This window comes from Vanellus vanellus, assembly GCF_965231255.1.
Source record: "Vanellus vanellus genome assembly, chromosome: 18".
In the NCBI taxonomy this organism is placed as follows: Eukaryota; Metazoa; Chordata; class Aves; order Charadriiformes; family Charadriidae; genus Vanellus; species Vanellus vanellus.
This window is the reverse complement of record NC_138923.1, coordinates 6,800,858-6,814,400: the sequence shown is the minus strand read 5'-3', so window position 1 is coordinate 6,814,400 and position 13,543 is coordinate 6,800,858. Positions and strand designations below refer to the sequence as shown.

At 51.1% G+C, this 13,543-nt stretch overlaps 1 protein-coding gene across 1 annotated transcript in view; it reads right to left on the bottom strand.

Annotated features, from left to right (window-relative positions):
- PTPA (protein phosphatase 2 phosphatase activator) overlaps nt 1-13,258 on the bottom strand; it is a 28,182-nt gene extending 14,924 nt beyond the window's left edge. The window contains exons 1-7 of the mRNA XM_082492774.1: nt 13,187-13,258; nt 10,621-10,721; nt 9,205-9,291; nt 4,020-4,145; nt 3,154-3,271; nt 1,507-1,606; nt 198-322 (exon numbers count right to left, since the gene is read on the bottom strand). Of these exons, the coding sequence (XP_082348900.1) occupies nt 198-322; nt 1,507-1,606; nt 3,154-3,271; nt 4,020-4,145; nt 9,205-9,291; nt 10,621-10,721; nt 13,187-13,211 (682 nt within the window). The 5' untranslated portion in view covers nt 13,212-13,258. The remainder of the gene's footprint in view (nt 1-197; nt 323-1,506; nt 1,607-3,153; nt 3,272-4,019; nt 4,146-9,204; nt 9,292-10,620; nt 10,722-13,186) is intronic.
- Nucleotides 13,259-13,543: the final 285 nt, after the last annotated feature.

Below are 13,543 nucleotides of genomic sequence, written 5' to 3'. Positions count from 1 at the left end.
CTCCCAACCTAAGCAGCTAGCTTTATTCGGAACACTGACGGAAAAAAAAATCCAGGCCCCAAGCAAACTCTTCTGGTGTATGATACACAAATTTGACATATTTGTATTTAAAAGTCAGTCCCAAGCCCCATCATCTTTGCAACCCAGACAGACAGGGCAGGGGGCAGGCTGGGACATGAGAAGATTTTTATTAGTACCTATCAGCTGGGAACTGCCCCATATGAAAGGCAGAAATTGGAAGTCATCCAAGCCCCACACGCCCTGGCTGCCAGCAGGTTCCATCCTGTAGGTCTTCTGAAGTTTTCGCATCACTTCTAGGTACCTGAGACCCAAGACAGAAGGAAGCATTAAGACAAGGCCCTCTTCTGTCTTCCTTGACTTATATGAGGACAAGAACAACCAGTTTGGAGGACACAACTTTATCACTTGCAAGCAGGACCTCCACAAACATCACAGTACGTAGAATATATATTCAGCTCCTTGGCCACAGAAAGCAGCCTGATATAGTATAGTAGCAAATGCCAGCACCTTTTAAAAATCGGAGGTTTTTTACAACAAATTCACTAAGAAATCAAGTAGCAGGGGTTTGTTTTACCTGCAGTGTCTTATGTTGGTGCAGATCTTTCCCCACCCCAACTGTTATTTGAAAACATTGACACTTCAGTCTCCTCCAACAACTTCTAAAAAAAGCTCTGAAAGCTTTACACCTTACAACAACCACTACTTTAACTTTTCAGGTGGAAAATTAAAGCCAGAAGTACTATTGAAGAAAATTGTTTCCATGCCACCAAACAGTGATACAGCTGGGATTAGATCTCTGGACTCCAAACACCCATTCCACCAGTTTCATCAGTACCAACTCTACCTCCTGGGCTGGAAACACACGTAGAGGAGCAGTGAAGGCCTGCCAGTTTCATTGAGGTTTTTTGTGGTTTTTTTTTTTTTTTAATGCCTGAAGAGAAGTTAGATCCTTTTATCAAATATTCCTGTCTTTCATAAAGCACAGAGCTTCACCCATATACCTCTGCAGAGCTCAATAATTTGTGTTCAACTAAAGTAACTTTCCAGAAAGACACCCAGCCTCTAAGAGGTGCTGTCAGCCCTTCTGAAGATAGATGCAACAGGTCGCCGTACAGTCCACTAAACGGTACATCTGCCTCCTAATATTGTCTATGTTTGTCTTCAAACAGTTTTCCCACTCTGCCCTTCTCCCCTAGGCCAGCAAGCCCTTCAGCCCTCATGGTCTCTATTTATGCACACACCTTCATAGAAGGCCCTTGATTTGCTCAGCTCACGCCCCAGGAGGACGCTCGTCTTACAATTTCTTACTCCCAAAGGGGTGTGGGTGAGTGGAAGAAGGGGGTTACAATCAGCACAGATTACAGGAGGAGTCTGGTGTACAGAACGGCAGTAACATCTCACACATCTCAGCTGGAAGTGGACACTGTCAGGGATCTGCCCCCAAACAGCCCAATGCATCCAGCCCTTCTCTTTCCTTTACCTCACCTGTTAAAGACTTTAAAGACAATGGCCATCTGGTCATCCACTCTGAGCACACCGATTTTGCAGAGGCAGCAGAGAAAGGCTGCAAATGCAGCTTCATGCCCTAGAGTTAAAAGAGATGAAGAGATGTGACACTGGTGTCTCCAGCCCCCAGGACAACCTTTCTGTGGGCATTACATCATCTCTTCAGCAATCACAGCAGTTACAGTCCCATCTCAAGAGGCCCAACCCTATTGTCCCTACTAATGCCTTGAGCTAACAATATTTTGTCCCCATCCAGCACACACCCAACATAAACTTTCTAGACACTCACAAGGTGATTATTAACTTGGAGAAAAAAAGTAAGTTCTTGAGAAAAAACGCTCCAACATTGGGTGTGCTGGGAGAAAGGTAGGGCTTTTCCCAGGAGCTTGGCACAGCACGGGAAGTGGAGCACCGCAGAGTCATCTGCTTGGGGGATGCAAGAGAACCTCACATCTGCAAGTAAACAGATTTCCTCCCGCTTCAAAAATATCTGTGTCGGAAGCATGCAGATCCCATGACACTGCTGGGAACAGTCCTTCCCAGAAGGTACTAGGATCTCAGGCTGAGCCTCTGCAACTTGGTCCTCCAGCTAACAGCAAGGAAAAGAAGCAACCAGCAATAGCCATAAATGTCTTTTAGTGGAAGGAAATACAGAAGGGAGAGTACAAGATGAGCAGCTTTACGCTATGAAGAAGTGCAGCTCGCAGTGTAGGAACAAGGTGCACCTATGGTCTAGCCACTGTGAGCTAGGACATGGGCCGCTGGCTTGGGATACACAGGAGGGGAGGAAAGGCTGAATTTCCTTCCCCGAGCAGACAAAACCCCAGCCAGCAGGTCCCTTTCCAAAGACAACATCTCCCCCTGGTGCCAGCGAGCCGCAGCTCTCCTGGCAAGCGCTGCACAGCCTCCAGCTCTTCATCCTTTTACCCACGTCCTCCTCTTCCTCTCTCTGCCCAGGTCCAAAGTCATGTTTCCTTGCACTCACAGGGTCCTGCTCTCCTGCTTTTTTGATGAGGACACTCTCCTCAGCACACCTGTCCTTCAGAGAGAGGAACAGAGTACATATACAATTCTAGATTTAGGTCTAACTGAAGCCAGCGTGGCTACTTCAACCTGCAATTCAGTATCTCCTTAGGTGCAAACTGCTTCTGCCTTCAGATTGCAAAGTCCCTCTGTAAGCAGTGATGTCACTTCTAGGGAGCACCAGACCTCAAGCCACCTCCCACTCAACACGAATGTGGTTCCCACTCTAGTTCCAATTCAAGCAATTATATTCTATCCCTCTAAACTGTCTATTGTGGATCAGCAGGTGCAGGACTGCTGTATGCGGTAAAGCAGATCCTACAGCTTATCCCAGAATGGCTTGCACAGCTTGGTTCACATTTCATCAGATGAGACATGAAAAGGTTGTCGTAGCTCTAACACAGCCCTGCTGCCAGCCCCAGCTCTCTCAGTCATAGCCCACGTTGGACATAGGGTGAGGAGGCCCTAGAAGGAAGGTGTTTGTACCAAGCTGGCACTAAAAAAAAAAAGTGGCAATAACATATTTCAATAAGTGCAGCCCCAGGCTCCAAAGGGTCACTACCCGAGGAAGTCAAGCCTCAACCAGCATGCACGCCCAGGTACCTGTGCCATAGTCAATGCGGGTGGAGTTGCCCACCGACTCCTTCAGGTACACGGCCACTTCTGGTGCAGCATCAGCCAAATGCTTGGGGATCACTGTTGCCACCAATTTTTCTGCTTCCTGAAAGACACAAAAGACTCCCTTGAGTGACTGCAGATCTGTCACAGTCTCCAGGAGCAAGTTACCCGCTGCTCAGACACTGTTGGAGAGGGGCAGCTGCAATGGTGCACTCCTACAATGGCCAGAGTCAGCATGACAGAGGACCAAATTCTCCTGTTGAAGAAGCCATCTCCAGAGATGGTGCAATTCAGGGAGAGCTTGTCCTGACACTTATCCAGGCCACACACATCCTGTAGGAAAAAATACTTCACGACCTAAGTACATCAATCCAGTTACCTACTGACTCATCTCCTGGACAAAAGCATTAACAGAGCAGCAGATCTCTTGCAACCTCACTGCTGCTGGGACTGTGCCTGTGCCACCTCCAGAGCTTGGTGCAGGGTAAATGCTCCGAGCTGAAGGAAGTCGAGCAGTTTCACAACCTTTGTCTAATTTTGTGTGTCACACATCAGCCAGCAGACACAGTGGAGTTCCCTGGGCTTGGAGAGCCCTCATGGCTCATCCAGGACTTGGAGACCCAGCCAAGAGCACTTACACGGACCATATGCTCTTATAAGCAGAGAAGACAGTATCAGATCAGGAGTAAGTGACGCATATCAAGAGGTGGACCCTTCACAGCTTATCTGAGCAATTCCTCTGTAGGCTGCTTGGCTGCCACACAATGACAGAGCCATTCTACTACCCCTGCTGGGCACACTGCCCTTCTGTAGGAGCTGCATGTAACACTACACGTGAAAGACATGCTCACCTGGTCTAGTTTGGCATACCAGGTCCTGAAGGCTTTGTTCCCAAAGCGAGAAGGTTGATCCACGGGCGGGGTTTCATCAATCCATCTGTCAAGGGTGTTCAGAAGTGCCACCAGCTTTTCAATGGGCTTCAGAGACAAAGAAGATGAGAGGTCAAGGTGACATAAAACAGAGCAGGCTCTGACATCTATGCCGTGGACTGGCGTTGTTAAAGCCCACACCATCCTTCCCAAGGGTGGCAAGCAGAGACAGGACGTGCCAACCCTCCCCAAAATGCAGAGGGGCCAGGAAAACCATCCTTCCCCTCAGAAGATAGTCCAGTACAAAGCCCAGCCTGAGGCAGGCTCTCCAGTCGCCCACACAGCCTTCCATGAGCTGCAACAGCACTATCTTCTAAAACCTCTGGGAGAAGAGCTACAGTAAGCTCCTAGCTGTAGGGCATACAGGACTGAGAAGCAGGGAAGTGCTACACAATTTAGAGATCTCCAACACAAAATTCAGGCTCTGCATCTTGAGGGTCCTGCATCCCCCATGGGATACAGCACAGCACTTACTGTATATCCTCAGCAGTGGCTGATGATGTGATATTGAGGCTCTTCTCAAGGCCTCTAATCTTTGTCCTAAAGTGTGGCTTAGGAGCCAGGATTAGCAGTGATGGCATTAGCGTTTATACAGCACCCAGCGCAGCAGGGCCTAATCGCAAGTCAGCCTTCTCAGCGTGATTCCTATTGCTTCAAACTCATACCAGCCAGACTGCTATGGCAGCTCCAACCCAGGGATACCCACTGCACATGGCAAAATACAACCTACCCAGGGGAAGAGGCAGCCTGGTTTACCCCGCAGTGGTCTCATCAGAACAAGCACAAGAAGCTTGCGGCTCTCAGAGAAATGTCTCAATACAAACACAAAGCTGATGGGAAGACAAGCGCAACAGCAAAACAACAGAGCCGCCTTTCTTACACCCAGTGCTGGAAGAGAAACTGAGGAACCTGTCTAGGATGTACGAGAATGACTGGAGGAGGCACTGCTGTGGCCATGAAGGAAAAGAGAGGTGCAACAGGCAATACAGCACACTGTCAAGCTGTACCATTAAGACAGAGCCGGCCAATGCATGCAGCCTCCTCCCTACCTTGCCCATACAGCTGGGGAATGGCTACACCCCACGCTCCCAGAAGCAGCATTGTAGGCAGCCCTTTAAGGAGCTCCAAACAGTTTTAGGAGGCTCTGCTGACAACTGGTCAACCCTGCCAGAGGCTCTGGGATTCTCCTCATCCGACTCCAAGCAGCCAGAGAGCCGTCAGCTGCCACAGCAGCTGGCCAGGCCCCGGGCAATGTAGGCTCCTCTGTCTCGAGAGGGGATTCCTCCTTCAAGGGGACAAAGAGGACAGCAGAAGCAGCGGCTGGTTTGACTTTGCTGGAGGCATCGACCGTGTGAAGCCGGCTGGTCTCCTGGGCTGTGGTTCAATTCTTCACATTGCCTGCTGTGAGGACGAGGAAACAGCCGAGCCCAGCAAGTTTCTAGCCCTTGAAGTGCCACTCGAAGGGGGCGGGTGGAGAGACAGGCATGGCAGAGCCTCGCTGTAGCTGAACCAGCTGCGGATCGCTCCCCATGCCCTCTGCTCCCAGGAGGAAGGGTCTCATGGCAGACACAGCCTCCCAGAGACAGCGGTTCCTCAGGAGCTGAGGACATAGTGGGTTCAGCCAGCGGGAAGCAGGATCAGGCACAGGAGAGATCCACCCACCCCACAGGACCTCGACACTTGGCCACTAAGCCAGGCTAGAGGCTGGAACAGAGGACAAGACCTGAGCACACCAGGAACACAAAAGAGCCAAGGGACACAGGGGCCCAGCAGGTCTGGGTGCCCTGGTGAGTCTGCAAGCTGGAGCCACTAACGGACCAGTAGCCCAGATTCACATGGACCGAGGCAGCGTGACCCTCTCTGCTTCAGCTCCCTGCTGCCCAAACGCTGCAGAAACCTGGCCTCTCCCCACTGCACCAGGCAAGGTTTGGAGTCAGCTCTACTCCTTCCTGGCTATTGCATTCCCCTCCAATTAAGCAACAGCGTCCCTAACACCAGGTTGCATTAAATAATTAAATTGTGCTGGTGATTTATCCGCCGGCACCAGCAGCTCATTACGAGCAGCTACCGTATTTCAAACCCCTCTCAGCGAGCACTCTGCTGCCTGGATAAATGGCTGGCAAAGACCGGCTCCTTCCCCCTCCCCAGATCTGCCCACAGGCCTTGGGGAGCTTGACAGTCGAACCTCCCCTTCCCCACTCGCTTGCTTTAAAGGGATTAAAAAGCCCAGCCCCACTGAACACGGGAGAGCAGGACCCAGCTGCCTGCTCAGCCATGCCAATAAATAATTAAAGAGATGCAGCTCGTTTTGGGCTCAAGGCCCTTTGAAAAGGGGGTTACTAAAAGAAGCAGCTTCCCATTGTCCAGCAGAGGAAACTTGTGCATCCAGGGCTGACCCCAGTGGGGGAGAAGAGTGGGGAAGAGCAGAGCTTACGGGAACATGACCATCAGCACCACTGCAGCCTTGTTTTGCCTGGCTGGGTTTTTAAGCTCTATTTTTGCTTTACCTTTCCAATGATCAAAGCAAGGACAGCCTCCCCCCTGCTCTCCTTGCTCTTCTCGTTGTGCTGATTTTGCATCCCCTTGACCCTGAGTCTGCCACCAGTCCCAAAGGCAAACCACAGAGCCTCCTACAGAGCAGAGACCTGTCAGCATCTCTCAAGAGCAGGGGCCAGGCAGATGGAGATGCTGAGATGGCACCACAGCAGCCAGAGCTGCCCACAGGGACCAAGCCTGCCCCTGTGGGCTCCTTGGGCTCTGTGGGAGGGGGGAGGTGCTAAAATCAGGGCATTTGCTGCTTCCCCCACTTCACTCCTGGAACCAGAGCAAGCTACAAGGCTGGCCAATTTGCCCCAGTGCAGTGAACTGTTGGAAGGGAAGGTCTGCTCCTTGCATGGCCAAAATTAACCTCCTCCTTGCTGCACTGCTCCTCTGATCAAAGTCGTAGCTTTGAAAAACTGCTCCAGGCTGCAGCCCCAGGAGTTGCTGCACATGTCCCCACGTGAAAAGCACTCCCCTCCAGGAGAAGAAGGCAGGTCACAGCCTATCAGTCATACAACCTTGTGCCAGACACAGCGTCTATGCCAGAGTCCTAAACAACAGCTCAGCTATCACTACTTGTCAGATGCCTCCAGCAAAACCCCAGACAGCTCCACGAAATTTTTCAGTATGAGCAGAGCAAGCTCAGCAAGTCTCAGAAGGGGATCAGCCCCCAAAGGATCCACCTCTCACTCCAGCAGACAGTTTGGTATTGACACACACTACTCTGGAAACCATTAAGCTGTCTCTTTCAAAGCACAGCAGACCATACTTCTTTTTTTTTTTCCCCTCTTCTTTTTTTCCACGGCAAAGCAATACCAGTAAGTCATGGAGAGGATACGCATTCAGCGGAAAGGATTCCAGGAGGTCATTTGCCAAAGGCAGGCGTCCCCAGCATTTGATCAGGGAGGAAGATGGGACGGCACAAAAGCACATCAGCAGCAGGTACAGGAAAAGAGAAGAAAGCAGAGCAGAGATGCAAGCATAGGCCACAAGGGGCTGAGCCTTTAAAAGCACAGATAAGCAGTTTGATCTACAAACGAACCCGTGTGAACAGGCAACCTCATCAACAAGGCAACCCTGGGGATGCTCCACCTGTGTGTGTGCCTCAAGTCATGGGCTTCTGCTCTCTTCAGTGCGAGGGGAGTGAGATACGTTCCCTGCCCCTTCCCAAGCAGTCAGGATTGTGCCTCTTGTTTGTCACTTGGACTGGGACTGTGGATGGAAAACATTCACTCTAAGAGGGATATGCTGCATGGACATAGCTCTGATACAGCTTTCCCAGATAGCTGACAGCTCAAAAGGGATGGCAGAAGAGAGGGTTGTTCCCCCCCCCCCCCAAGCCTTTGTTTTGCTCATTTTTAATGCTTTGTTTCCCTAGCACTGCTCTGCGGTTGGGAATGAGCGAGATCATGACAAAGACAAAACTGAAAGGTGAAACGCAAACAGCGGAGAGCAAGAGCAGCATTTGGCAGGGGTTTCTACTGAACTGAAGGAACAAAAGGTGGACACAAAGCCTGTTACGGAAGGACCCATTATCGCTGATTTCCCCCATGAACTACAAGCAAGTTTGTCATCCACACACTGGCTCCTAGAAGGGAAGGCTGGACTTAACATGCCTGCTTCAAACATAAATGACTAGGTTAAAGATCATCGTAGGCTGCCTTCCCACACCAGAATGAAGCTATAAACACACAGGGCCCAGTCTGCTTCCCATTCTGCCTAGATCTTTATAGACTACTCCCAGCTTTCTTGCACAGCCGTGATAAGTTGTAACAGTAAAAATGTACCCAAGAATCTCCTCATTGCAATGCAGAACAAGGGAGTGGGATCCAACATGCAGCACAGAAGCAAAGCTGGTGGCCAATGTATGATCTGCAGATCATGGCAGCACCCAGAGACCTCAGGACAGTGCTGAGCATAGCCAAGGCCAGGCGCTACCATCACTGAGGATGACTGTCCTTCCCCTCTGGCTCCAAACAATCTCACCATGCCTTGATAAGGTGAATGGGCATTAAAACTGGCCACAGCAGCAAACAGAGCCGGGTGACAGTCACATTAATACAAGGGGAAAAAAATAGGTCCTTTCTGCTTAACACCTCAGAAGGGGCAATCCTGCCCCACCGGCTGAAAATACTGCCCTAGCCCAGCCCTCCTCTGTGCTCAGCAGCCCCCTGTAGCCCTCAGCACAACCCTTGGTGAGGCAGGTCCACTCAACAACATGCCTCGAGCTCACACGCTGTCAAACCAGACTTTGCACAATTCAGCCAAAGCGTGGGCCGAGGAGATCAGTGCTGTTAACACAGCCTGAGCAACAAGGAAGCCCAGGGTCAGGGAGACAAGTGACTTGCCCAAGGTCCTGGGAGGAGGATTGCAGGCAAACATTTGCACCCTCAAGTATAACCCAACCGCATTCATTCTCCCTGGCTCCCAGATAAGCTGCCAACTCATTCCTCACCTAGGAAATACTCACTATAGAACAAAAAAAAAAAAAAGCCCACAAAACAAACAAACAAACAAACAAAAAAAACAGAAAAGGAGATAAAGGGGATCCAAACTCTTCTCCTACCTCTGAAACTTTGTATTCGCAGGTCAGCTTCTTGCCCCTGACACCTTCATTCAGAGTGAGGATGAAGCCCATGTAATCTGCGTATGCCTGCAAACACACCCAAGAGAGCAGGGCGTTAGTGAATACCCACAGTCTGTTTGAACAAGCAATGTGGCATGGGAGCGCTCCTGCACACCAAGGGAACCTCTCCCAGTACATGACACTGATTTCTTGGAGACACCCAGGGTGGAGGGCTCGCTGAGAGGTTACTGCTATTTTTGGCAGACCTCAGAGGCAGATGGTGATTACATTAAGAACTGCATGTCGCAGAGGAGTTCTTTCATTACAGAGAGAAGAATCCTAAAAAAGCTCACACTGCCCCCAAAATCCTTCCCTCAATCTTCCTGTCTCCTGTCAGGTCAAATTCAAACTCCTTGGCTGTGCAGAGTCTCAGCTATGCCCAGACATCCAGCTCTGCACTGCTTCTCCCAGACCTGCGCCGTTATCTCCCCCTTCCTTCTACTCTTCTCCCATGCTAGTGCATGATGGAAAAGTGGGAGAGAGCCCAGGCTCCTCACTGCTCTTCTCTTTTAAATTTGCTGCTTTTGAAGCATCATATCCAGTGCAGCTCCACAGCTCTAAGTCTTTGAAAACACCAGACTAGTATGCTGCCACCTCTCCGTCCTTGGGCCCCTCTTGCACAGAAATCCTGACCAGGAGCAAGTGCTTAAACGTAGACTTAACAAAGGAAGCTACACTCGAAGATTTGCTTGAGATCTGACTATAACTTAAACTTCTCTTAAGACATCACAGATAAGTCATCGAGCAAGAACTTGCTCCTAAGAGGTGGGACAGGTCTGGGCTAACACACCAATCCCTCAAAGGCAGAGAGGGAAGAACCTGCCTGTTCCACCAGCTTCACACAGACTGTAAACAAAAATTATCCAGGAAATTGCAGGCTTTGGCTCTAGAGCCCTTTCCAGTACAACAAGGTGGGACAGCCCCAGAAACCAACCCAGCCTGATGTTATTAGAGAGCCAGGCAGCAGGACCATGTTCAAGCTGAGTTCAAACAGCACTACGTAAATACAGTTTTGATATAATATACAGGCTAGGTAGGAAGAAATAGTTACCAGCTTCTCATCTAGCTTATTGGGAGAGAGCAGTGATAATTTTTGAGCATCTCTGGTCTCCCTCAACCTCTGGGCTCTCCCTTGCTCACTCCTTTGTCAGAGCATTTGGCTGCCAGACTCCACACCTCACTGCCAAGTCATTTTCCTACAAACAGGCAGTGACTCTTCTGCTTTAAAACACAAATCAATTAATTTCCCATTACTTGCCCAAACCTGCTTTACCTCATGGCTGTTCCCAGACCAGACCCGGCTGCCACTGAAGCATAATAAGCACTTACCAGCTTTCCCTGACCCCAAAGACATACCTGAGAGCGCTTCCACTTGGCCATGTCGGAAACCATGTTTATCTCCTTTTTGGGGATCATGAAGCTCTGCTGGAGAGGAGGAGCCACCTCCTCAGAGGTGCCTGGGAGATGCAAAAGAGAGGTAAAATAGATGCAGTGGAGAAGAAGAAAAAATCATCTATCTTCCTTTCTTAGGAATCAACATTAATTTCTCAGGAGACAAAAAACAAACAAATCCATCCCAGCTTGCACCATTAACTCACCAAGTCCTTCTCACCAAACAATATCCTCTCGATCCCCAGAAAAAATACACCTAAGGACACTGCAAGTCTTCAGCAAGTGGCATTATGTTTGTTTTCACCACTAAAGATGCATTTCCCATCCAGACAGAGAGGCTAGTGCAGGAGCTAACAAAGCTAGTCCAGCTAGTTTAATTATTTGTGTCTAATGAAGACACAGTGCTGAAACACTGAGCAAACTACCTGTGCCTTGTTTTTAGGCTGTTAAGCCTGAACTGCATTCCCCTAAAAAGGGCAACTCCAGCAAAGATAAAGCTGGAGCAATTCAATAGATGGCAGTCCAGAGCCGCAGCCTGCTGTCCAGGCAGCACCGGGGCTTGGAGGATGCCGGGACACAGCCTCTTCCATGTGGAAGCTATAAAGATAATTTAATTTTAAAGCTCTCTCAGAGCCCGGGATATAAGATTTAATGCAAACACAAATTGTTAATGCATTAGACCAAGCTCTTCCTCTGAGCATCTGAACCACAGACCCAACCCTGCAGTAGGGGTCAGTCCTTCCCCACTCTCCGGAGCTCTGCTCTCAGCCAGCAGTCCCACACCAGGCCACTGCAGAGACAGAAATGCTCCACAAGGTTAGGGGTAATTTGTATTATGCTCCTATAAGTGCCACTTTAAATAGCAAGAAGCAGTGCAGCAGACCACCGTTAAGGAAACTGGAGGCTAATATGAATTTATGAATTCTGTTAGAGTCACCCAGTTCATCTTTTTAATCCTAGAAAATCTGAAGGCATTTGTTCAGCACCAGCCACCCTGGCAACACTTCAGCGACTGCTCTCCACACTACGGCAAGCTCAGGCACCGATTCCCTAACATACACCACCAAACTCCAACTCCGTAAAATATTATTAGCTGCATTTACATAGAAAATACTACCCAGAAGTGTCAGCAGCCTTTTCTGCAGCAGAGCAGTGCTGTCTAGCAGGCAGATCAGGGAAAAAGGAATCCGAAGTCCCAGGAACCACGTAGTCTGATATAGACTTGTCACATAATCTTAGAAAGTCATTTAACTTCTCTGCCTTTCGAGCTCCCTATCTACAGAACAAATGCAGTCTCGTCACCTGCTTAGGGTGTTATGGGATTTGGTTCATTCCTCTACGTAAGTTACAGTAAAACTCCCAGGTACAAGGATGAGAGGAACAACACATGAGGAATTTAAATGAAAGACGCACGTCTCTCCTCTGAAAATTCAGCACCCAACTCTCAATGACTAGCACCATAATGAGGGAGCTCTTATTTTAAAATAACTTACAACATGAAAACAACGAAAAACTCCAGAGCAGCAGTGCCAAAAGGCAAACACTGACTTGTCCATTAATACCGATGACACACGAAAAACAGAGATGCAGCCAGGGCAGTGTCCCGGACCTGGGGGATCCAGTTGTTAGCCCAACCACTGGCTCATCACAGAACTTATTTCATCTCTTTCCATTTGTTTCTCAACCAACACTTCTTCTCATGCACACTTTGTGCATTTCCTCTTGGGGAGGAGACCGCAGATACTCAAGGAAGGAAATACCGTGAGGTCTGCAGGGGTTATAGTATTATGAAACCAATACAAAAGCAAAAGTCCAACTCCAACAATTGGATGGGGACAGGAGCAGAATGGGTTTGTTTTATGATGAGAAGCAACTTGTATACAGGCGACACCTTCACTCTCACTCTCGTGGTGTGGGGAGGAGGAATCAAACTCATCTGAGAAATGCATTTTCCACACTGGCACACACCACCTGTTTCAGCAATGGGAAACGGAGTCACAGAAAATGGGGACAGACGACAGAGCGCCCCGACTCCGGCAGCAGCCCAAATCATGGCCACCTGAGCCCCAGGGACGTGCAGGAGGGACCCACACACCCTGTCAGCCCTCACGGGACAGAGGTGCCCGTCCCCGCTGCGGGGTGTGGACCCCGCGGGAGACCCCGCCGTCCCGGGGTGGGGTGGGGGTGGGGTGTTAAGACCCTCTCGCCCTGTGCCAGCAGCTCGCGGCCCGGCAGGCCTCAGCCGGCAGCGGGGTCGGGTGGCCGATGGTGCTGGGGCTCCCCACCCCACCCTGCCGGGGGGCTCTGGGGCCCCTTCGTAACCCCAGCAAAGCCTTTTTCCTCCTCACCCTCACCACAGGCCCGGGCGCCGTCGCGCTCCCCTCCCCCCCCCGCAGCCTGCGGCCCGGCGCCCCCGGCCCCAGGACCCCCCGTGCAGGGTGAGACACCCCGGCCCCGAAGGCCCCCCTCAGGGGCCCCGAGCGCAGCCCCCAGCTCAGAAGGCCCCACAGCCGCCCACGCCGCCCCTCACCTGCCCGCCGCTCGCTCTCTGCCATCTTCCCGGAGCCCGGCCACCGCCGCCGCCACCACCCCTCACCTCTCACCTCCGGACACGCCGAAGCCGCCGGCGGCCATCTTTAGGCAGGGCACGCCTCCCGGTCCCGTCGCTCCCGGGGCCGTCAGCCGGCGGTGCGGCCCCTCCCGGCCACCGTCGTGGCTCACGCCACCATGTTTGTGCGGGGCACGACCTCCTCTGCCCACACAGGGCCGCGGGGCGGCCATGTTTGTGCGGGGCGCTGCGGCGCCGCGAGTTGCGGGTGTGCGCGGAGGGGAGAGGAGGGGCGCCTCGGCGGCAGGAGGACTCTTAGCAGCTCCCGCAGCAGGCAAC